This window comes from Nothoprocta perdicaria, unplaced genomic scaffold (assembly GCF_003342845.1).
Source record: "Nothoprocta perdicaria isolate Ctin4 unplaced genomic scaffold, notPer1 scaffold_262, whole genome shotgun sequence".
In the NCBI taxonomy this organism is placed as follows: Eukaryota; Metazoa; Chordata; class Aves; order Tinamiformes; family Tinamidae; genus Nothoprocta; species Nothoprocta perdicaria.
In genome coordinates, this window is record NW_020455491.1 from 702,000 (window position 1) to 723,867 (window position 21,868).

General features: G+C 45.7%; 1 protein-coding gene across 2 annotated transcripts in view; it reads left to right on the forward strand.

The window, feature by feature from the left end:
• PATJ (PATJ, crumbs cell polarity complex component) overlaps positions 1 to 21,868 on the forward strand; it is a 136,609-nt gene that overhangs the window by 112,027 nt on the left and 2,714 nt on the right. For both annotated transcript variants that reach the window (XM_026040711.1, XM_026040712.1), the window contains 9 exons: positions 7,967 to 8,050; positions 10,054 to 10,247; positions 12,016 to 12,163; positions 13,183 to 13,269; positions 15,262 to 15,379; positions 16,342 to 16,382; positions 16,667 to 16,789; positions 17,917 to 18,021; positions 21,075 to 21,178. In XM_026040711.1, the coding sequence (XP_025896496.1) occupies positions 7,967 to 8,050; positions 10,054 to 10,247; positions 12,016 to 12,163; positions 13,183 to 13,269; positions 15,262 to 15,379; positions 16,342 to 16,382; positions 16,667 to 16,789; positions 17,917 to 18,021; positions 21,075 to 21,178 (1,004 nt within the window). The remainder of the gene's footprint in view (positions 1 to 7,966; positions 8,051 to 10,053; positions 10,248 to 12,015; positions 12,164 to 13,182; positions 13,270 to 15,261; positions 15,380 to 16,341; positions 16,383 to 16,666; positions 16,790 to 17,916; positions 18,022 to 21,074; positions 21,179 to 21,868) is intronic.

Consider the following 21,868-nt stretch of genomic DNA (forward strand, 5'->3'; position numbering starts at 1 on the left):
CCCCAGCGAGCTGCTCGGGGCTCTTGTGAACTGAGCTGGGACAAGCCAAGACTTGTAGTTTAATGGGGAGTCCCCAGAGCTTCCGGTTTTCAGCGCTGCTGGCAGCGAGCCAGGGTTGGCACGACCAGTTAGCCCAAAGCTACCACCAAACTGGTCCCACGGGACAGCAGAGTGGCAGCCCAGGTATTCCAGTGGTTCACCATAAATTTAGGAAACCGTGCCGTGCTTAGTTTTTCTGCTTTCAGTTCACAGTATTTTGTTGTTTCAAGCAAAATATTTTAGGTCAGGTAATGAGCTTTTTCCTCTGAAACTCTCTTTGCCAAAAACTTAGTGTGGTTTGCTCTTGAAATGGGCTGGGAACAGGGCATCAAGGAACAGCTTAAGAAAAACATCGTGGTTTTCCTGCAGATGTGCTGCTCATGGTTGTCTGGTCATCTCTCAGGAGCGAGTGAATGCTGCTACGTCTTGTCCAGCTAGCAGCCAGCCGTTCCTTATAAATCAGGATTGGCAATTTGCAGGGATTCTATCCTTGGCAGTATGTGAACAAGCCTTGCTCCAAGATGCAAAGATGTTCCTGGTAGGTGGGAGCACCGTTTTCCCTCTCACTGACTCGAGCCTGAGCTGCTTGTCTGCAGCTATTGACGCTCTGTTTGCTGCCTGGCTGACGGGGACACTTGGACGTGCAGGAGGGCAGGCAGCGTTTTGGAGGCTGATGGTGTCTTGGTGTATGGATGTGCCCTATCTGGATTGCAGTTGCGTTCTGCAGAGGCTCCTGTGCTCTAAAGCAAAGACTTGTAGGCCTGCTAGGACAAACTGGAAGTAGAGCAGCTAGGAAAGCTGTTGTGTATATTGTCTGAAGCTCAGAGAAAGAAAGAAGCATTCCTGATCTTTTGTCTTTATTATTATTATTAAAAGCAACAGAAATGGATCTTTTGCATATAATTTTTGTATCAGGTCATTCTGAAATGGTAGATTTTTTTTTGCTTTCAGCTGGCTTTAATAAAAGGTCTTTTTAAGGTAATTAACAAACTTACGGGACTCCATCTATAAAACACAAACTTTCACAAATCCAGGGAACTGAAACACCTTAGCCATGCTCCAAAAAGTAACCGAATATGCAGGCACTCACCTAACACTCCGTGCACGAGCACTGGGAGAGGAAGGCGAGGAAGGGCCGCTCACGGCCTCCACCGCTCCGGAGGCCCAGGGAACGGGCACCRCTGCCGTGGAGCTGCACCAAGGAATATTTCCTTTTATTCTCCCGGTCCAGGTGAGTCACATCTTGCAGCAGGGCCAGCAGTTGAGGCCAGGGAAGGATTTTTAAGTCGTGTGACCACGAGGGCAGCGAGGAGCTCCCTGCCGTAGGGAGCCGGYGTTGGTGCCGGCCCTGCTCTGCGCCATGCTCAGGTACCTGCACGTGAGGACTCGTGTGGCTCCCATGGCACTGCAGCACAGACTCTCACCTGCTGGAGCTTTTCTCCCCACTCTGCTCCTCCTGCCCTGGTTATATTTAGAATCACGCAAAAAATAACTTTATTACTTAACCCAGAGCTGAGGACTGTGAGGCTTTTTGAGCAGTCATCACATACAGCTAAGACTCAACAGTGTCAGTGCAATATGCTTACCTTAGAGCTACAAATGAAAAGCAGGCTATGGGCCTCAGGAGGGGTTTTGTAATATATTGGATGTAGATACCAGTGCTGTTCAGGCTGTTCCACGAAGAGTGGAGCAACAAAACAAAAAGGAGTCGTAGAAACTCTTAGGTTTTTAATCGTGAGTTGAGTATTGTAGAGGAAAAGTTTGTGGTTGTGAGGGAAAAGTATTTAACCACTTCTTAGCCACATTTATAAAATAGAAGGCAGCCTGATGGCAGAGTGGGTTGTGCATTTGCTGTGAGAAGTTGCTTTGACTCCTGGTTAGATAATGMAAAATGAAGATGGTGGGGTCATCATAATTCCAGGAGGAGGTTATTGTGCAACAGCACAGAGGAAACCAACTGCTTTGTACCCAAGTTATCACAAATGGGGATTAAAGCAGAAGGTTCTGCAAATCAAGTATTTGGTAGATCTTTGGCAAGGGTTTACTTGACCGTCTGGCTAGCTTGCTTAGCAGAGGCTTGCTGTAAGAAGTCAGTGTCTTTCCAGAGCGTAAATCAACCATAAAACTTAATCTGAAAGTGTACAAAAGCAGTAGGACGTACTGAAAAGGATCCAGGAGCCGTTTTCTAGCTGGTAGTTGAAACCATTGGCTTTGGACTTCAAGTCTCATGTGCCTTCAGGATCTCACGCGTTCTTTATAACCTGTGTTATGCGCTGTACATTGTAAATTTTCATATTTTGTATTTAATAAAATAATGAGTGAGAGAGTTAACATTTTAGTATGTAGTTCTGTGTTTTATTATTCCCTCTAAAATGAGCATGTATACGTTTTGAAAAAGTTTGGTTTGCTTTGGCCTGTGATCCATAGAAACATAGCTCTTTCTATCATTCTGACTTAAGTCATATATTTTTATACTAAACATCTTATTACCTTAGTTTTATTATTTCAGAATCAAAGGAGAGCTTGCAAATGTCTATGACTGCAGACCGAAGGAATGTTAATGAATAGTGCCATTGAATTTTCAGGTTTGGGCTTTTCTGATCTTAGAGAATATAACTGTAAGCAAAAATATTATGCAAGCTGAATAAAATTTAAATAAATAAGGACCAGATGTAACTATCGGGGCCTATAAAATGTAATACAAATATTATCCACTTCCTTAAAATAAATCTGTATTTTAGTATGAAAAATTATATTCATATTGATGTTGTGGATAAATCTTTTTTATGAAATTTGGCAAGTGAACACCATCTTTTGCAAGGGCTTGTGCTTAAATGGGAAACAGACTTTTTGTTTTGACCTTGAGTAGAGAAGTTTTCCAGTATCATGCAACGTAAAGCATTTTTACATTAACACAGTAATACATTTTTACATTATATAGCCTGTTTTATTACAGTAGTGTTTGGCTTAGGATTTTGGGTGCCTGTTAATGGTTTGYGAATGCTAGCAATTGCAAAATATTTAAGTCTGAGAAGAGGTATATATGGCACGATATCCATTAGATAAAATTCTTAAGCGATTTGCTTTGATTCGACCTTCAGCTTTTGCTGCTGGTGTGTTATCTTTTAGATCCCATTTTGGTCTGCGAATGGAAGATCATAGATCACAATGTAACAGCTGTAATTTCCTCTGCCTGCAAGTCACCAGCAGCTGGATTTATTTTAACTATCGAAAGATTCTTGTGTGGGGCTAATTCTTCAGTGAAACCCACTGTACAACCGCTTGACTTCTGCTTTATCTGTGAACTAGACTGTAAAAATGAAATGACAATTTTACTACTCTGGACAAAGTATAGCACGAGTTGAAAAGGAAATAACTAATGATATTTTGCTTGCCCTGGGAAAGAGATAAGTCTGTAATCCTGCAGTCATCAGAGACCCTTGTAGCTTTATTATCTTTAATAAATGTTAATTTAATGTAATGTTTGTACTATGTAAGGCACTTGTTTGAAATGTGTGTAATATTAGCTTAGGAAAACACATTTGGTCAAGCAAATGAGAAAACATCTTTTTCTGGACATTATTGTATGTGTAGCGTGCTGTTATACTTCCCAAGGAAAAGGACTGCCATTCAGGCTCTGTGTTAATTGTGGTTAATGGGAAGACTTCATTCACTAACTGCAAACCAAGTTAGAGAYGAGACACTTAATATTCATACAATTCCAACCACTTTCCCCAAACTGGTATCTCTTTTTTGTCCTGGGTATTCCGCATTACGTGGATGTCTGTGTCCAGAACTGTCCGTTCTGGGAAGTGGAAGCTTTTCCCCCCATCCCGTCTGATGCTCTCTAGATCTGGGACAAGTGGACAATGATGTTTATGGTGGCAGAGAGGGCMTTGTTAGGCAGAGGACACAACTACGGCTCTGGTTTCTCAGGACCATTCCAGTTTTGCTTGGAGATTCCCATGTTAAATGCCCACACACTTCGGAAAACCCAGGCTGGGATCTTCTAACACCTCATGTCCCCTGGCAAGGCAGAGGTGCCTGGGAGCCTGCAAGAGCACAGGGAAGATAACATCAAAATGCAGTTAATGTTAGTTCAGCTAAAGGAAATAGGTTGTCATGAGTGAGCTACCTTAAGGATATTTAGTGCAGGAAGCCTCTTCCTCAGAATTCAGGCCTTTTTTCTTGTCAAGTTCAGTCAACACCAAATACTCCAGCATTTCCTCTGCTGCAGTTCCTCTTCCCTACTCTTTCACCTTTTTAGATGATAGAGCTTCAACAAAACAGCCATAATATTTGAAATATGACTCTCCTTTGTGTGTTGTGTTCTTTTACTCCTTTGCTTTCTACTCCCAGCATTTACAAGCAACTCCGTAGTCTGGTTACTGATTTTTCAGTGAAAAAGAGCAGCTACTTTAAAAGCTGTTGTTGTCCTGAAGAGCATCTGAGAAAGAAACTGCACAGAGCCTGGCTCAAATACCATAAATTTGCAGCAAACATGTGAGTCAACCCAGCCTGTAGCCAAGCAGCTCGTGAGTCTTTCTCACCACTCTCTGTGACCCTGCAGGTCTAAGGTTCACGGGATGAGGAGTTTTCCTGGAAAGGAGGTTTGACGTTGCCACCTTTCTCCCCAAGGCTCAATCAGCACAATGCAGAGSCGGCGCTGCTCGAGGCCTCCAGCCTAGCAGCTCGTGACATTTAAGATACAAAGATTAAGCTGTCACTCTTAACTGAATTTAAGTCTTAATGGGAGTGTTTCCTGAGTGTGCATTCTGCTGATGGGTGAGTTGATATCCTCACCCTGCTGGGGCTCTGAAGCTGCGATAAATCATTATTTGGGAGGCTTACAGATTTCTGAAAGTATCTCTGTGGTTCCAGTGGACAGACCATCCAAAATACATCTGCATGCAAACAAGGTTCAAGAATGGCATTTGTAGACATTTCTTAGTTGCTTTGTTTTTGCCAGGATTATTCGGGTATTCCTYTAATTTTCTGCTTCTCTTTACAGTTCTTCAACCTTCTCCAGTCTTTGTTCAATAGGCAAGTKCTGTAGAAATCAGGAACACCCTGCTAAGCATAATGTTTTCTATATCCTGTGGCTTGTATTCTGCATCCTTCTATCACATCCAAGAAATATTAAGCTTTGCATTAATTCCTGATTTGTCTAATGTTCTCAAACTAAGGAATTGTTCTTTATCAGAATATATGAAGATTAAAACTCTAATTTTTGAATGTATTTGTCAACCCTCTAAAGTATATATTTTTAGCAACTTTTTCCTTTTAAGTAATAATCATCTTGATACAATCAGAATGTTTTTATTCTCAAAWCCTGCACTAACAGTTTCTGAAATTGTGCCAAACTGTATCATGGAGAGCCATAATCTGTGTGAAGCTGAGAGAGGGTCATTTGGGGCAGCAGTGGAAATCCTTCCACAGACGTAGTCAAGTTCATAACCTCCACTTGGGCATCGACATCTTTCCCTCCTTCTCTTTTTTTATCAGTTGATTTAATTGGAACTATTTCAGACCTGACTTTTAGAGGTACTAAGCTCAATGGTCAAGTCAGTGAGTAGGAGCTGCGGGTGACCAGTGACCAAAACTCATGCTTTATTTAAGTGCACGCTCTGTGTGTGTCCAAGTGACTTGTGGCTTTTGCTGCAGGGCTCTAGCAAAGGTTGGTGATTTGTTGTCAAGAGCAATGGTTGGTACCTTAAGCTTCTACTAGGCAACCTCCTGCATTTTACTTTTCTTTGAATATTTTTTTCCCAAGAACTGTATCCTTCCTAGTGTGCATTTCATTTAGTAAGAACAGATCCTAGTTTGTTTTCTCAGGCCCRAAGATGCCTGTTATATCTTAAAAACCTAATCTATTAACGGAGTTGTTAGTCCTGCTTGGTTGTTAGCTGGCTAGAGTCAACTCACATCAATACACTCAGTATTGTTGTTACGTGATAAAACTTCTTTAAAATGCTGATAACAGTAGAAATGCTTCTTCAGTATCAGTAGTTTCCCATGGGGTTTATCATGAATGTTCAAAACAAATGGGGCTTATCCAGATTACGTTAAGTGGAAAAAAGACTATTTCTGAGTTAAATGTGCTTTCGGCTGATCTCAGAAGTAAAGGAGGAAAGCTGTCTATGTGTAAGCTAAGGAAGGTGGGTATCCCATGTTTATGCCATGAACTGCTTAAAATCTTGAGTGTGCATCATGAACACACTGTTGCATTATGTTTTTAGTGTATTTGCTAAGATTGATTCAACTGTACTAGTTAAGAAAACTAGTTTTAAAAGACATTATTTTAGCATGTGAGATGCCTTCTTCTTCAGAGTAAGCACAGATAAAACAAGAACGGTCCTTTACATGCCATATGTTYTTTTAGTGTGATAGTGTGAAACCCCAGTGCAATACTGAATTGTTGCCTTTTTGACTAGATGATGCAGATATTCAAGCTGATAACATTGAATTGTTTCTGAATCTGAGCTTTAGACATGGCTTTACACGTATTAATCCATAATACTGGTAAATGCTGTTAGCTCTGATACATTGGCTATTTTTAAAGCAACTGCAAGTGGAAAGCAGACTTCAAGGAATAGAACTCAAGGTTCCTTGCTCCCAGGTTAGAAAATATAGTCCAAAGGTTCCAGTTTGGACCATGTGTGTGCGTGCCCCATCTGCTGTAATTTGGCCACATGCGGTTTTTCTATTGAGCCTCCTGTTCATCCAGTGTACCCTGTTGAGAGATTTTTTTTTTTCTAAGCTGGTCGGTATTTTGGGCTGCCTCGTGGACCGTTTGTAGGTGCCTGTCTGGGGAAGTGCCTGCAAAGCAGAAGTGAAATGTGTTCTAGAGCAGAGACCCCAAATCTCCTTTTTCCCAAGTGATCCACGATCAGCCTCAGGTGAAAAATCACGTGTCACTGCCAGCCGATTGGGCAGATGTCTCGTGTTGGCCAGTGCGAAGCTGCTGGCGGCAGCTTCATGGGGCACCGTGCTGGGCATTAGCTTTGAGGGATGTGGTATTGAGTGGTGGTGTCTGACTGTGCCAGCCCATGTCCCTGCTGCGGGCTGGCAACAGCCGGCGTCGTGTCCCCCTGAGAATGGGGTACCCCATACCGGGGTATCCGATAGCTGTGCATCCAACAGAGACATGCCAGCACGCGGTTCTCCAGCCTGGGTGAAGGCAGGATCCGTCATTCTCATGATTCTTGATTCCCATTCTGTAATCCTGAGCCTGCTGGTGGGTGCACGCGCAGGGGAGCAGCCCGGCGGGTGCCAGAGCCGCAGCAGAGCAGGGGCAGGACCTTCCTCCCTCTCCATGGAGGGGAAAAGCCCCAGGAAAACCACAGCAGAACAACAGTGAGGGAAAGCGCCCGCCGAGAACACTGGGCTCTTTGTAAGGCTTTCTCTTTGGGGACAGCTATTGCTGGCAATAAGATTAAATCGCTGCAACCTTCCCTGCAGCTACATCTGCCACTACATTTTCCAGGCTYGGTAATGAGCGAGCGGCTGCCGTTGTTTCTCTCTTCTGGATTTCATTTCTTGCAGCTTTAACCAGTGCTGTTCACCACGAGGCATGCAGTCCGCGCCGAGCACAGAGGCCTCTGCCAAGTCCCTACAAATATTCATAGCTCCAGAGAAGCTGGTTGTAAATAATGCCATAAAAAGTAGATGATATTAATGTAATAGTTCACACTGAGTTCACATGTTGCTGATGCCAATCTATAAAAACAATGGAAGAAGTTCTTGACAAGGCTACCCCGAAGTGGCAGACACAAACAAAAGCATCTGCCCTTCTCCTCCACTGCGGGTGTTTTGGCTGTGGCACTCACGTTCTTAGTGCAGATGGTTAGAAAAATGGATGTCGGTTTTCTCCATGCTGCTGTGCGATTCCGGACGTCTTCCTCACGGGGCTGCCATGTTCCCGCAGGACGCCATCGTCATCCACGAGGTCTACGAGGAAGGGGCGGCCGCCAGGGACGGCAGGCTCTGGGCCGGGGACCAGATTCTTGAGGTAAGTGGATTATGGAGCATCTCGGTACGTATACGTTGGCTTATGTGCTTGATGTTGCTCACAGATGCTCCTGTTCAACACCAGATAGGTTTCTCACGAGGAAAATGGGGATCATTTAAAAGGGTCTGTACTTCAAGCTGCTTTTCTGCCRCTAAGAGCATCCCAGCAAACGGACATTTCCTTTTTTATTCACGTAAGCTGAAGGCACAAATGCAGACTCTATTAAATTCACTCGGCCGAGTGGATGAGGAGGCCTCTGTTGGTCTCTTGTGTCCAACCGCTCCATACTGCCCATCCATCCAGACCGAGCGGCCGGCCGTGCAGCGGGAGCTTCCGCGTCCTTGTGCGTGGAAAGCGAGCGTGGAGCGAGCGCCRCCGCCGCTCAGCCCTGATGGAGCTGCTGGGGCCAACCCCTGAGCTGCCTTTAGCAAGGCCACGCTCCAGCTTTTCTTCCCGTGGCTCCGCGGAGAGGCAGGGGTTAAGAGGGAGCYGCTGCTGCGGATCCGGATCGTGGCCGCAGGGGCTCTCGCGCAGCTGTTTGCAGAGCCTCGCCGTCGGAGCAGGACAAATTCCCAGCATGGCCATTAAGGCTTTCGTGTATAGGGTTAGAAAAATAGCAAGGGGCACTCAGGGACTTGTCTTTACAGCTCTTGCACAGAAAATATTTTTTTTTTTAGTGTTAGGGCTGTGTGTTATTTTCATTTTATAAATAACTGTGTATTAACAGGGCATGATAATTAGCCAGGTGATAAAAACAGAGAAGGTTAATTAATTCTTCGCTGACCATACAGGAAAGTGCTAATGTTTGCATGCCAGAATACTGTTATTTCAGCTTTTAAAAGCTGCACTAATGAAGCAGGAGGACAACTCTGAATTAGTTTCAGATTAGTACAATAAAGCTCAAATAGGTGTCTGAGCAGGAAAAAACGTAGTGAGGTGGTATGTAAATAAATGCATACAGAATTAGTACAAAAGAATGTAATTAATACGAATTAGATTTAATTGTCCTAATGTAGAATTGGAGCATGTTTATAACTGTGCGTAGTCAAAAGCAGAGAAGTATTTTCTTGCCTTATGACTTCATGTTATATAAGTATATTAACATAGTATTGTTATTCAGGTGCAGTTCATACTGTTTTCTAACAAGTCTTAATATGTAAGCATTGATTTCTTTTGTTGTCGCCGAAACATTTTGGYCACAGAGTACTGGTAAACATCTTAAATATCTGTGCATTGGCTAGGCCAAAGCAGGGGACGGAATTTCAAGTTGCAGGAGTTTTTCCAGCCCTCCCCCGTTCRGCCAGAGCTTCTCCTTGGGCCTGAGGATCCCGAAGCGGGAAGCGCGGTCTGGTGTGCCATCTATTGGAACCAGGCAAAATAACCGGGCRGGCGTCCTGCCCTTGTCGTGTGGCTCTCCTTCCCTCACCCTTGGCGTGTTGGGAATGTGTGGGAAGAGGAACCCCGTCCGTGGGACCTCCCAAAGTTATCAGGAGCGCGTCATGGTTTGTATACGTCTGTGAAGGAAGCATTGCTCCACGTGCTTGTTTGGGGGTAAACAGGAATGATGTTAGTTCATCCCTGCCGATTTTCCAAAGGCAGAAGGGGCAGGACCAGCTGGAGCAGGTGGCCCTGGGCACAGTTTCTCCAGCAAGGCTGGGCACRGAGCACCTTTCTGCTCATTGTGTGGGTACTGACATCGGGCAATGCAGCAAGGCTCGTGCTGGAGCTTCTCCTGCCTTTAGAAAGAAAAGGGCACCCACAAACCTGCKAAGCCAAAATATTTGGATTGCTGTGATTTAAACTGGGCAGCGGCACGAGGCTCTGAGCTATTATTCTTGGGGAAATCCAGGCGCTCAGCTCTCTGGAAATCAGAGCACTAAATTAGAGTGCCAAGGCACATCAACTTGACAAATTTGTCCTGTCACCCAGGGAGAGGATGCGGGTATGGTGATGAAAAGATCATTCATATATGCCATTTGGAAAGAAAACACTGATTATTTCAGGTGAACGGGATCGATCTGCGGAATGCCAACCACGAAGAAGCGATCACGGCGCTGAGGCAGACCCCRCAGAAGGTGCAATTGGTTGTCTACAGGGATGAAGCTCATTACAAAGACGAAGAAAACTTGGAGATATTCCACGTAGATATACAAAAGAAAACGGGTCGAGGGCTAGGCCTCAGCATAGCTGGGAAACGGTAAGAATGTCTCTTCAGACTGCCCTTCAAATGAGAAATACTTTCCACTTTGCCATAGGAACAGCTGTAGCTATTAAACAGAATGCCAAATAGGGGAAAACTCCATAAGCAACTAAATTTTGGTGTTAAATATCAGCAAGGATGTGATGGGGTTTTGATTCTGGGTTCTCTATCACAAAAGCAAAATCCCTGTGTAATGAAAGCTGCTGTTGCCCTTGGAAAAATGGCAGTTTGTGTTGCAGAGGGGACGTCCTGCTTTGTGTGTGGATATGGCCATGGGAACACTGGAACACCTGGGAGCTACACCTTTTGTGGAGTTCCTCTGCCTCAGCGTTGGGGAGGACAAGCTAGATTTCTCTCTGTTCCAAAAGGGAGAGAAAACAGCTGCCGGGATATGCCTTTGTAAATGGGTTTGTTAGATCTAGATCCTACTGGGATTCAAAGTGCCACTTCCAGGAGGCTGATGGAAAGGCTGGATCCAAATCCTGGAATAAACCCAAGTGCGTGGGGAGCTCAGCACACAGGAGCCCGGGGAACCTGAGCAGAACAGGGTAGCCAGGAGCTGCCTAATAAAACRTGATCCCTTACTGATATGCTTCTCAGCTATTGCTATTGAGCCGTTCGAACCAGAGCACTGATAAATTAAGTCCRTCTTTGCTAGAAGAGATTTACAGCGTGGCACAAGCGAGTGCTCCATCAGTCCTGGTGCACGAGAATCACACGGCTGCTCTTCGGTATTGCCCCCCAAAATGTATTTTCTCAGTTACAAATCGTCACGTCGTTATCCAGCCTGCGTATGGTCAGTAAAGGTTCCACAGCCGGTTTTTGACAAGGGTGGCGATGTTGAACCCAGGTGTTGTGAGCAGATTGCAGGCTGGATAATTAATTTGGCTTATGTAAATTACCCTGCAGATGGTTATCGTGGCCTGCAGCCCTCCCACGCTCGCTGCTCCGCAAAACTTTCGGTGCTCCTGCTAAAAGCTTGGGTTGTGGTTGACACCTTAGAGAGGTGGCTTAATTTGGGCAGCGGATTAAACGATGCCCATGTGTCMTGCAGGTTGCAAAGTGCCGTGGCCTTTAGGACAAGGGTTGCCAAGTGCCACCTCTTTGCGTGCCGTTCTCCACGAGCGTACGTGGAGCTGGGGTGGAGGCTGGGAAAGGGAGGGAAGCCCCGCGAGGAGCTGGGGCTCCTAAAGCTGCTTAGACCCCTCTGCCGCTTGGCTGGCCGCCCTCCTGCTCCTGCTGCCRGCCTCGCTGCGGAGCGAGAGCCACAAAGAGGGATTTTCTGCTGCATAACTTGTGTGCGAGCTACGAAACTCCTTTCTGCAGACTTATCTCTGTGCTTCTTTTGGGGACCTGCAGGCTCATAGGGAAAAAAGAAAACCACTGAGATTAAACCATTAGGGAGAATTTAAAAAAAAAATCAAGGGCTGCATAATTCTTGTCAGGCACATCAGGMGATAGTTGAACACCATCTTAGGCTGATGTACGGCTTTTTGTTCATACAGGTGCTGTTTTTCATGAGCCTTTGTGGATGGTGCAGTCAGAACTAGCAGCTCAAAGGAAAAGGCAGCATTAGAAACAGCAAAAATACCTTGWTTTTAAATTTCAGAGGTTTTTTCGCACTCAAATGCTTGAATGGGGGATATGACTCTTTCTTCCCCTGATCACAGGTTTCTGTTAATGTCTCTTAAATGAAAGTAGTCTAAATTGCTCTCTCAAAGAATATTGGATTGTGTAATTAGCCATATGCTTCTTGCATTGTCAGAAATGGAAGTGGAGTGTTTATCTCTGACATTGTTAAAGGAGGAGCTGCAGACCTAGATGGAAGATTAATTCAAGGAGATCAGATTTTGTCTGTTAATGGGGAGGATATGAGAAATGCCTCACAAGAGACTGTTGCCACTATACTTAAGGTGAGTACATAATACATTTTAAGATATTGACTTGTGGTTAGTGACATTGTGCAAGGTAATTATGCTGAAGTGCATTTACACACAGGCAGGACAACTCAAACTGATTACCCAGGCAGAAATCCCATCTGAAATGCCTTTGGAAGATTCACTTAAAATCACTTTTCCATGTATATTTAGAAGAGGGGATGATATAAAGTGGGAAAACAAAGACACATGAAGTATTTAGACATTTATTTGAGAAAGCAGCCGTGTATTTCCTGYACTAGAAAAACATTATGAAACCTGAGAGACATACAAAGCAGAACTGTGCTGAAATGAAGTGTTTTTGGCTTTGCTGTACTAACCTACAACTATAAAATTGCGTGTTAAATCCATTTCTGCGGAGCTGCTTGTCCTGCAGGAGTGGTTTTATGCTTGGAAGCACTTGGGCCTGAGAGAATTTGCCTTTTTCCACTAGGAAGTGAGGGCTGCTGCATGTGAGGGGCCTGCCATCACCAACAATGTTTCTGCATGTGATTCCTTTTCTTTTCTTGAAGAGCAGGGCTAGTTTTTCCTTACTTGGTGCATTCAGGATCAATACGTGGCCATAAGTTTATGTATTTGAAAATTRGAAGTCGGTGTTATGAGAGTATATTACTAAGTTGAATCCATATACATTACATTTAGATTTGCTCTTTTCTGCAGCATTTTGAAGTGTTTTTAGAAGTATGGTTTCTGGCAAGCTTTTTGTTGTAGACTTTTGGGGKTTTTATAGTGAAAAATTGACAATCTACAGTACAATCTAAGAACTGCTATGCCAATAGAAAGATTCGTGGTGCCTTCAGGAGGGATGGTATGATGAACCTAAATGCAGCCTCAAATATTTAAATATTGTCCAAATAAAAACACTGAAGTCGAGAGCATTCGGTTCCTTGTGGTTTCTTCAGAATTGTGCCCCTGAAAATAAGCGTGATTCTGTCCAGGAGAGCAGGAAATGCTGAATTTCTCCTTAAATGCTGTTTGATGATTTCTTTCCCCAGTGTGCCCAAGGCCTGGTGCATCTTGAGCTGGGGAGGCTGCGAGCTGGATCATGGCTGTCGTCACGGAAAACACCCCAGAACAGCCAGGTTAGTGACAGGTTTGCTAACCATAAATGAGGTTGTGGAGGACACGGCACAGGGACGGAGCACCAGAGCAGCAAGGGAGGCTTGGATCCTTCACAGGCATCTACAGATATGGTGCAGTCACTGTAATTTTCTTTTCCCATGTTGAACTGTGAAGTGTTTATGGTTAAGTGACATGCAGGAATGCTGAGTAAGCAGAAGAGTTGCTCAATGAATCCCTTTTTTAAGGAGTCTCATCCTGAGATGCACCACAAATATTAAATATCTCRAGTGATGTGCAGAAATGTTTCAGACCCACGAAGCGCCGGCTGCRGATGTGTTTTCTGTAGCTGTTTTGCCCATCAAAATGGGTTAATTAAAGTGAACTGTATCTTTACCTATCTTAGGGCAGAACCACATGAGGACTGCTTTGCTCTCGAAGAAAACACAGAGCAATTTCCTGCCTYGCTCGGTTCTTACCTGAAGCGAGGACAGCGATTCATTTCTTTCAGTCAGTGCAGGGCTTTTCACCTCTCCCTCCTGCCGCCAGCTGAGACCCTGCGGTCATTGGTATTAAACCTGAGCATGCCAGGGAGAGAAGCCAGGCAGGAGGATGGAGAAAACGGGTGGTTTTTAATGGGTTTTCCTCCTGCTTTGCCACGACACTGAGGCTGCAGATGTTCCCCAGAGGGACGAGAGCCAGCCCAGCCTCTGCAAGCGCTCCCAGGGCTTCCTTCTGGAAACAGCAAGATGTAGGAAGCTGAGGAGTGTAAGGTAAAGCAGGAATGTTTTTAAGGAGAAAAAACAATCTTGTTGGTGAGGCCAGTAAAGAGGAGACCCTAGATATGTGTGAACAACCACAAAAGGGTGCCAGAATCATCATTGTATGGGATGCTCCCTTAATTTTATACAGGGCAGCAGCAATCCAGTGCAGTGTCCGCAAGGATAAGGTGTAGGTAAGGGCTGCGGAACCCATATCCATGCAGGAACAGCTACACTAAGCCCAGCCTGAAAAATAACAACTGTTTCATTGGAGACACGTGTGCCCTGTGTGCAGCAGGCAAGAAAAATGAAGGAGCAGAGGAAAAGGATAGTAATTGCATTAAGGACAGACCGCAGCCTCCATTATTGCTTCTGTGGTCATCGGATCCACAGTGAACCTAGGCGGGAGCAACGGAAAGGGGAAGTGATGGATAAAAATTATCATCTGTCCAGTTTTACAGTGTAGAGCTAAAATCATGAGAGAGAAGTAAAATGCTGCAGTACCTTAATATGACTGTAGAGAAAATTAGTTCAAAAATTGAAAACTTCACCCCTTCTTCTTTTGTAGCATAGGAAGCTTTTGCAGGAAACTGGTYGTTTCTGAATTTCTTTTCGTATAAGTGTTAATGGCTGCTCTAAATGCAGAGTCACTTGAGAAGCCTGCATCTTGCTGGAAAATACAGCTCAGGCTCCAAAGAGACTTGCTGATTTTGAAAACTGAATAAAAGCTTCTTGCCCGAACAGCTCCAAGTGCCATAAAAGCCTTGGCAGGTAACATAGCATCTGCAGGGATGATTTAAGGGCTTTAGAGGCTACTGGCCAAGAGCACCCAGAACCACTGTTCTCCGGTGACTTTTTTGGGTCCATCACATGCCTTTGACCATAGAATTACAAGTCATGTGGTGCAGGACAGCCATTTCTCCTGTGCTCCTGGCAAAGTGCATTAACTGGCCCATGAATTGGCGCCTGAAGGTGGGATTTGGGCTCTGGCTGCTGCTTGCCACCGCACTGCTCACTGAGGAGAAGCACTGGCCCTCTGCAAAGCTTCTGKTTCCAATACGTTTCCCAAAGCGATGCTGTTTCCCCCCAAAGGGGGGACCCTACAGAATAGAGCAAGATAGGGAGGTAGGGAAAAGCAGTGCTGGAAAAGACCAGCCAAGAGCTGATAGCGCTCAGGAGCCTGGTGTCACAGGGGCTGTTTTGAGGCTGCCGTTTGGGTTTGACTCAACCGTTGTGATTGATTTTTACCCGCAGGCAACGCAGCAGAGCGTCCACAGCCACTTCCGTCCCGCGCTGGCCCCGGTCCTCTCCACCCTGCAGAATTTTGTCAGCACCAAGAGGTCTCCGGCGGACGCGGCGCAGAGGGGCTCAGGTGCAGCAGCTCGGCCCGCGTCACCCCCGAGCAGCACCGCGGGTGACCCGAGGAGCAGAACTTAGTACCTGTGTCTGTTCTTCCTCATCACGCTCCCACAAAATGTACTGCTGCTTTTTTAAGACCCTGGGCACTTTCCAGCAGACGACATTACTTTTGTTTCTGCTAGGAAAGAGTAGGGAAGTGCCTCCTCTATTCGAAATATAAAATTCTTGCACTCTGCTTTTCCCAGGCATCCTTGTCAGAGACTTAGAACAACAGGCGAGGTGCTCTGTAACATTAGAAACAGTTTTCTCAGTGGATAAAGCTGCCACCACTTCATTTATCTCTATCTTACTCTTGAATGTATAGAAGGGTGTTGTGTAACAAAAAGGTTGCACTGCCCAGTTTGCAGAATGAGCCTGTGCTCGCTGGCCGCGCACCCGTGCGCTCCCACCCAGGCCGTGTCCTCGCCATGGGGAGAAGCAGAACACGTTTCTTGAGCCCAGTTCAGGTGATTCCTTTGAAGTGACCCAGTCTTTTTCTTTATTTTTTTAATGTTTTGAATACTTTCAAATGTCCTGTGGCTAGATAGATGCCATCCAGGCTTCCTGACTGTCTATTATTTACCAATACACCATAAATTAGAACAGGAAATCAATGGAGCCTCCACATTTCCCAGCGTCCTGGCCTTGGCGGTAGGGCCACGTGATTTATGAATAGTAAGCTGATCTTTAATGGAGGGAAATGCACACAGGGCCTTTCTGCAGGCAGCAGAGTTGTGTTGTTCAGGAGGTGCTGGGGCCACATCCAGCTCCCCAGACACAATCCCTGTGGTCCCCGTGCGCAGCGCAGCCCGGGAACGCTCTGCTCCGGCTCAGGGATAACTGCCGAGGCAGCAAGGGACACGGCCGCCTGACAGCGTTATCGCTTAATTATATTATCTCTCAATTACAGAAGCTAATTGTTTGTTCCTTTATTAGGAGGAGCAGATATGAGCCCGAGGACTGTGGAGATAACAAGGGTCAGTGAGTTATTTTCTGTCAATTCAAAAAGCTGTCACCTTTAACTGAAGTTGTTAATTTTGGTGTGTTTCTCGGAGTAAAAGTGCATTGCTATTTTTGTTTGCACTGCGTTGCCCAGTGTATGTCTGTATAAAGGGGCCCCTGCATGAGGATGTGTGTGAGCAGCAAACCTACCTACTGTGGTCTGCTCCAGTAATCAAAAGGTTCAGTTGTTGCAGCAGCCTGAACATTGACCTCGATGAGTTTCTGCAATTGCAAATCTTTTCTTTTTTTTTTTCTTTAGGGACCAAATGATGCCCTCGGGATCAGTATAGCAGGAGGAAAAGGAAGCCCATTAGGAGATATCCCCATCTTCATTGCTATGATTCAAGCCAGTGGTGTGGCTGCTCGGACCCAGAGACTCAAGGTGAGTAGCAGGACCCTTGGGTGCTTTCTGTCCCATCTGCTGCGTTTCCTCCAGCAAAGGAGCCTCGTGTGCTTCTGTGTGGATCTCTCCTTGAAAATTGCCTCACAGTCACAGGCTACTTAAGAAATAAGCAAATAAAAAACTCTTCTTTTTCCTTTTTGATTAGATTTCATCCTGGGATAATTGCAGTGGTTGCCCACATGGAAAAGTAATGTTAAGCTATAGCATGTGAATGCATTTGGGGCAATCTGCAAGTGCATTTGAGCAGCGAGGAGCGAGGCAGGAGCTCTGCAGTGTGTCCTCCCAGGAGGAACAGGCACCAGGACAGCAGAGAGGGCATCCTTAGAGCTCAGGCAGAACGGATACTGCCTGTCTCATCCTAAGACCTTTATGGAGAAATACAAAGAAATGGCAAAATAAAGCAGCTGTAATAATATCAGACTCTAGGCAAAGGGGAATCATTTTGCCTGCAGGGTGACAGGGACATGTTCCTCAGCAGATATTTGGATTTTTAGGAATGACTTKGGTGAATTTTTGCAAAGTTTCGGGGATCCTTCATTACTAAGAAGAAATTGTTATGCAGATATATAGGAAAATTATGTCTCTAATCCTGCCGTGCAATTCAGTAGCAAATGCCACTACTGTCACAGTGCCATGTCTTTAATAGAACTGTACAAGAGCACTAAGTGCCAGGGTCAGGATCACTTTTGTGTAAAAGAATAAAAAAGTTGTAATGCTCATCAGCTTAATATCAGAAGTGTCTCCTATCCCCTACTGCATTCAGCAAGTGCACACATAATCCATAAGGATACAAACTTGTATGCACACGTGCATTCAAATAAATCCTCAGTAGGGAGAACAACAACAGGCAAAATCTCACTCCCTTTGCTTGCAAATGGGAATAGTAAAGTGAAAACCAGCTCCCAGAGTGCGCTGTTATATTTAAAATATCCCCATCCTCCTCGCTCTGCAGAACGGTGAACGATCGCTGGCGATGCTGACTTCTAAAATGCATCCTGGAAAGGAGAAGCGTGACTGTGCAGGGCCAAGTTCATGAGGAATTTTAAGCATTCTTAATTTTAATTTTCCCTAATGCTGGTAATTTTCCATTACTGTTGTACTTTCAGGTTGGAGATCGGATTGTCAGTATTAATGGGCAACCTTTGGATGGGCTGTCTCATGCAGATGCTGTTAATCTACTAAAGAATGCTTATGGGAGCATTATCCTGCAGGTATGGTGATAAATGGAACATGCAGCTGCATGAGGGTAGATAAATGGCACTCAGGGAAAAAAAAATCCTAAGCATCACTGGCATGAGGCATCATGGAATTGCAGGGTGCTTGCTGATGGGAATTACACCAAATGAAAGCGAGAAATAATTTCCATTCAAAAATTCTTTCTTTTCACCCATACAGGCTGTGAGCTTGATTATATAAAAGCATAACAAAGAGAACAAAGTAACTTGTTGCTACACATGACAAATCAACAAGCTTCCAAGATACTTTTTTTCTTTTTTTTTAATTTGAAGTTAGCAAGGAACATGAAATTACTTGTGTGTTTACGTGTACGTGCGTGCAACCAGACTGTGAGCAACGAGTCCACGGTGGTAATTCCCTTGCTCTTGAAAGGGGAAAAGAAAGAAACACTCACTGCATTTAGTGTAAATGATAGCATCATAATTAAGGTCGTGTCATCTAGGACTGATTATTCTACAGGTAATGGATAATAGCACTCGAGGGGAAGAAAGTGATATCACTGCCACAGTTATATTGCTAGGTAAAAGCAAGACATGATCTGCCACTCTGTCCCTAATTGCCGCTTGCCAGTATATTCATCTTTATTTTTATGCCTACACAAAGAAACGGGAAAAAGTACTTGCCCGAGAGAATTCAAACTACTACCCCTCATTTGCAGAATTGTTKTAACAATTAGAAAACAAGCTTAAGACGCGCCACTAAAATCTACTCTAATTTTCCTCATCGTCACAGCATATTGGATTTGAGCACGTCTTGAGCCGTCCTCGTAAGCTTCTTTCTTTGCTCTGCAGAATGCGTGCGGCTGTTAAAAATGCCAAAAAGCAGCGGGATGATAACAAACTGGGGTTTTAGAGTTGCTTATTCTTTGTTTGGTCTGTCGGTGGCCTGCTGACCTGCTAAGTGAAGAGGCGCTTCCCGAGCAGACGGCGTGTTGGGGTGTTCGGAGCAGCGGCGCCGGTACGCAGCAGCTGGGCACTCGTGCTTAAATTACAGCCATCGTATCGTTACTAACGCTGAGTCCTTCCACTTTTCATGTCAACCGTGTTCCCTGAACAGAAAATGAAAGCTGAAACTGCTAGTCTTGAAAGCTGTAATACAGAATATTGTACCTCATCATGGATTTAAAGATATTCCTGATGAAGCACCCTGTCAGTTGTTCACTCGTGTAAACAAAGGGCTTGTTCTGGAGGTGTCTCCACGTTGTCAGTTGAGGGGTTTTCTTCCCCTTTTTTTGCTGTGTAGCTTCAAAATCTGCTCAGTACTTTTTGCAGATGACACACGTTTATTCTGGTAGAAACCAGCCCGTTTTATGCGTGTTAAAAAGCAGTTTTGTGGAGCTGGGAGGCTGCATTTCGGTGCCGCTGGGGAGCAGTGCAGCAGCCCTGCGGAACGCGTGGCGATGTGCTTCCCTTCCACACCAACCGCGGGGGCTTCCCAATCACCCGATTGCTTTTTTATTAAAACAATGTAAGTGGAATAATCCTATCAGCATGATAATCATGACTGATGTGTCATTAAGTARTTCTATTTATTATCAGGTTAGACCACTTCATGGCAAACTGCTTTGAAAGGTCAGATAATTGTGTTCYGTGGTGTGGAAAGGCTTATTATCAGCACGGCCTGGGAAGGATGGCAAAGGAGTTTGCAAATGCTGTTTGCAAATGGGAGATTAGGGTCTCGCGGGAACAATCATCCCTTCCGGCTGTTTYGATGCTGTGGTTTAATTTAATTTCTTTTCTGCAGGTGTAGTAATGAGATAAGGGGAAGCTTTTTTACAAGGTTGTTGAACTCTGATACATCCTTGTTGCCAGCTGAAGATTTTTGAATATAGATTTATTCTGCCCTCAGTTTATTTAGCAACGGAATACGAGAAATGCTGGCAGTCTTTGCCTCCGCTGAAACGGGAAAGAAAACTTGGTGGTGTCTTGTCTGCTGGGGCCCTCAGTAAGGACCCGGGAACCCGAGTCCCGGCATGTGAGATTTGCAGRAGAAATTATGTTTTTATTTCTTCTTTTCCTTGAAAAATGCCACAAACCTCCCTGTCTGCAATTGATTAAAAGGGGGAAAATAAAAATATGTTGTGGAAGAACTGTGAACATACTTTGAAAGCAGGTTATTTATGTGGTGGATTTTGTTTTATTTTGGAAAGGTTTTTTCCCTTAAGCACAGCAGGGAATGGAAGAAGCGCCCATTAACTTTGATAAAATAAGGCTGTAAATAGTTGTAGTAACTTTGGAAATGCAGCGACCGTGGTGAGGTGCTTGTCACTGTCTGGGGCTCCTGGGCTGCTCGGGGAGATCGAGAAGAGCAGAGTCTCATCGCAGGGAGATGGAGCTAGGGAATTACCCCTGCACATGGTTGTGAGGAGATTTGTGTCCTTCCAGCTGTGAATGCTTAGCAGAACCCACAGTGCTTCATGGTGGCGACCTCACCTTTTCCCAGGAAAAAGGACAGAACGGAAAATCAGCAAGTTTAGCAAGAGCAGAGCGGGCCCTGGAGCCCTGCGCGCGCCGCAGCCCGTGCCCTGCTGCTTTTCCTTGGGAGGCCCAAGCCCTGTGGGTGGCAAGGCCCAGAGCTGGGTGTTCAGGTAGCCCCTTCCTCCCTACCCCTCTCAGCCCCCTGGCTGGCCTCGTAGCTGACCTGCGAAACGCCGGCCGGGCTGTGCCAACAACCCGGAGCAGGTTTGGCGCCTCCTTACCCAGGAACGCGCAGCGACTCCCGCGGGGATTTGCTGGTGTGGGTCAGGATGGTTTGGAAAAATACAGGGCTGGATTTGAAAAGTTGAAGACTTTTTTTCTGCTCATCATCCAGAAAGAAAAACGTTTCCCGTTTCCCAGTGTGTGACAGTCATTTTAATGCACCAGCACGAGCAAAACTGGCGTTAGTGGCAGATGTAAGAGAGTAGGACTTGTGCTTGAAATCCGACGGAAACGCATCAGTGTCTGGTTTTCCTAGGGGAGCAGCTGTTTGCTACATAATTAGCACGGATGTCCTTGCCTCAGACCCTCCCTTGCACCTTCTCGTCCAGGTTGTGGCCGACACGAACATCAGCGCCGTGGCTGCCCAGCTGGAGAGCCTGTCGGCGGGATGCAGCCCGCGCGCCGCCGCGGAGCAGCCTGCCCAGGAGCCGCAGTGAGTCCCCGTGCCGCCGGGACGGGCTCGGGGCCGCCGGGACGGGCTCGGGGCCGCCGGGACGGGCTCGGGGCCGCCGGGATGGGCTCGGCACCACCGGGACGGGCTCGGGGCCGCCGGGACGGGCTCGGCACCACCGGGACGGGCTCGGGGCCGCCGGGACGGGCTCAGTGCCACCGGGATGGGCTCAGTGCCGCGGGGACGCGCTCCAGGCTGCGCGCAGCACCAGGGAGGCCCCTTCCCGTTGCTGCCTCTCGTCTCACTTTCCATCCCCTTTCAAATGTCCCTGTTGCCCTCCCTGGGCTGATTCTTCCCCTGCTTGAGTAAATAAGCACTAAATGTGTTTCCAAGCTCTTGGGTTGTTCCCAAACCTGGCCGCTCTGCTCTCCTCATGCGTTACCTGGTGGAGGAAGGGGGTCTGCCCTTCTCTTTGGGCCCCCTTGCCTGAGGTGAGCTGTGATCACAGCAGGTCAGCACAAGTTGGAACACAAGATATTCAAAGAACTGGTATCAGAGATAAGTCTTTCCAAACATGTCCAGGAACCCACTTTATCTTTTGAATGTGCTTAGCTATGCAATTCTAATACATGTGCTTAATAATTTTTTTTATATAATTGCATTTTTTTTTTATGATGGTAGAAATTAGAGATCTATCCCTCCCATGGGCATAGAACATCTTCCATTGTGTGT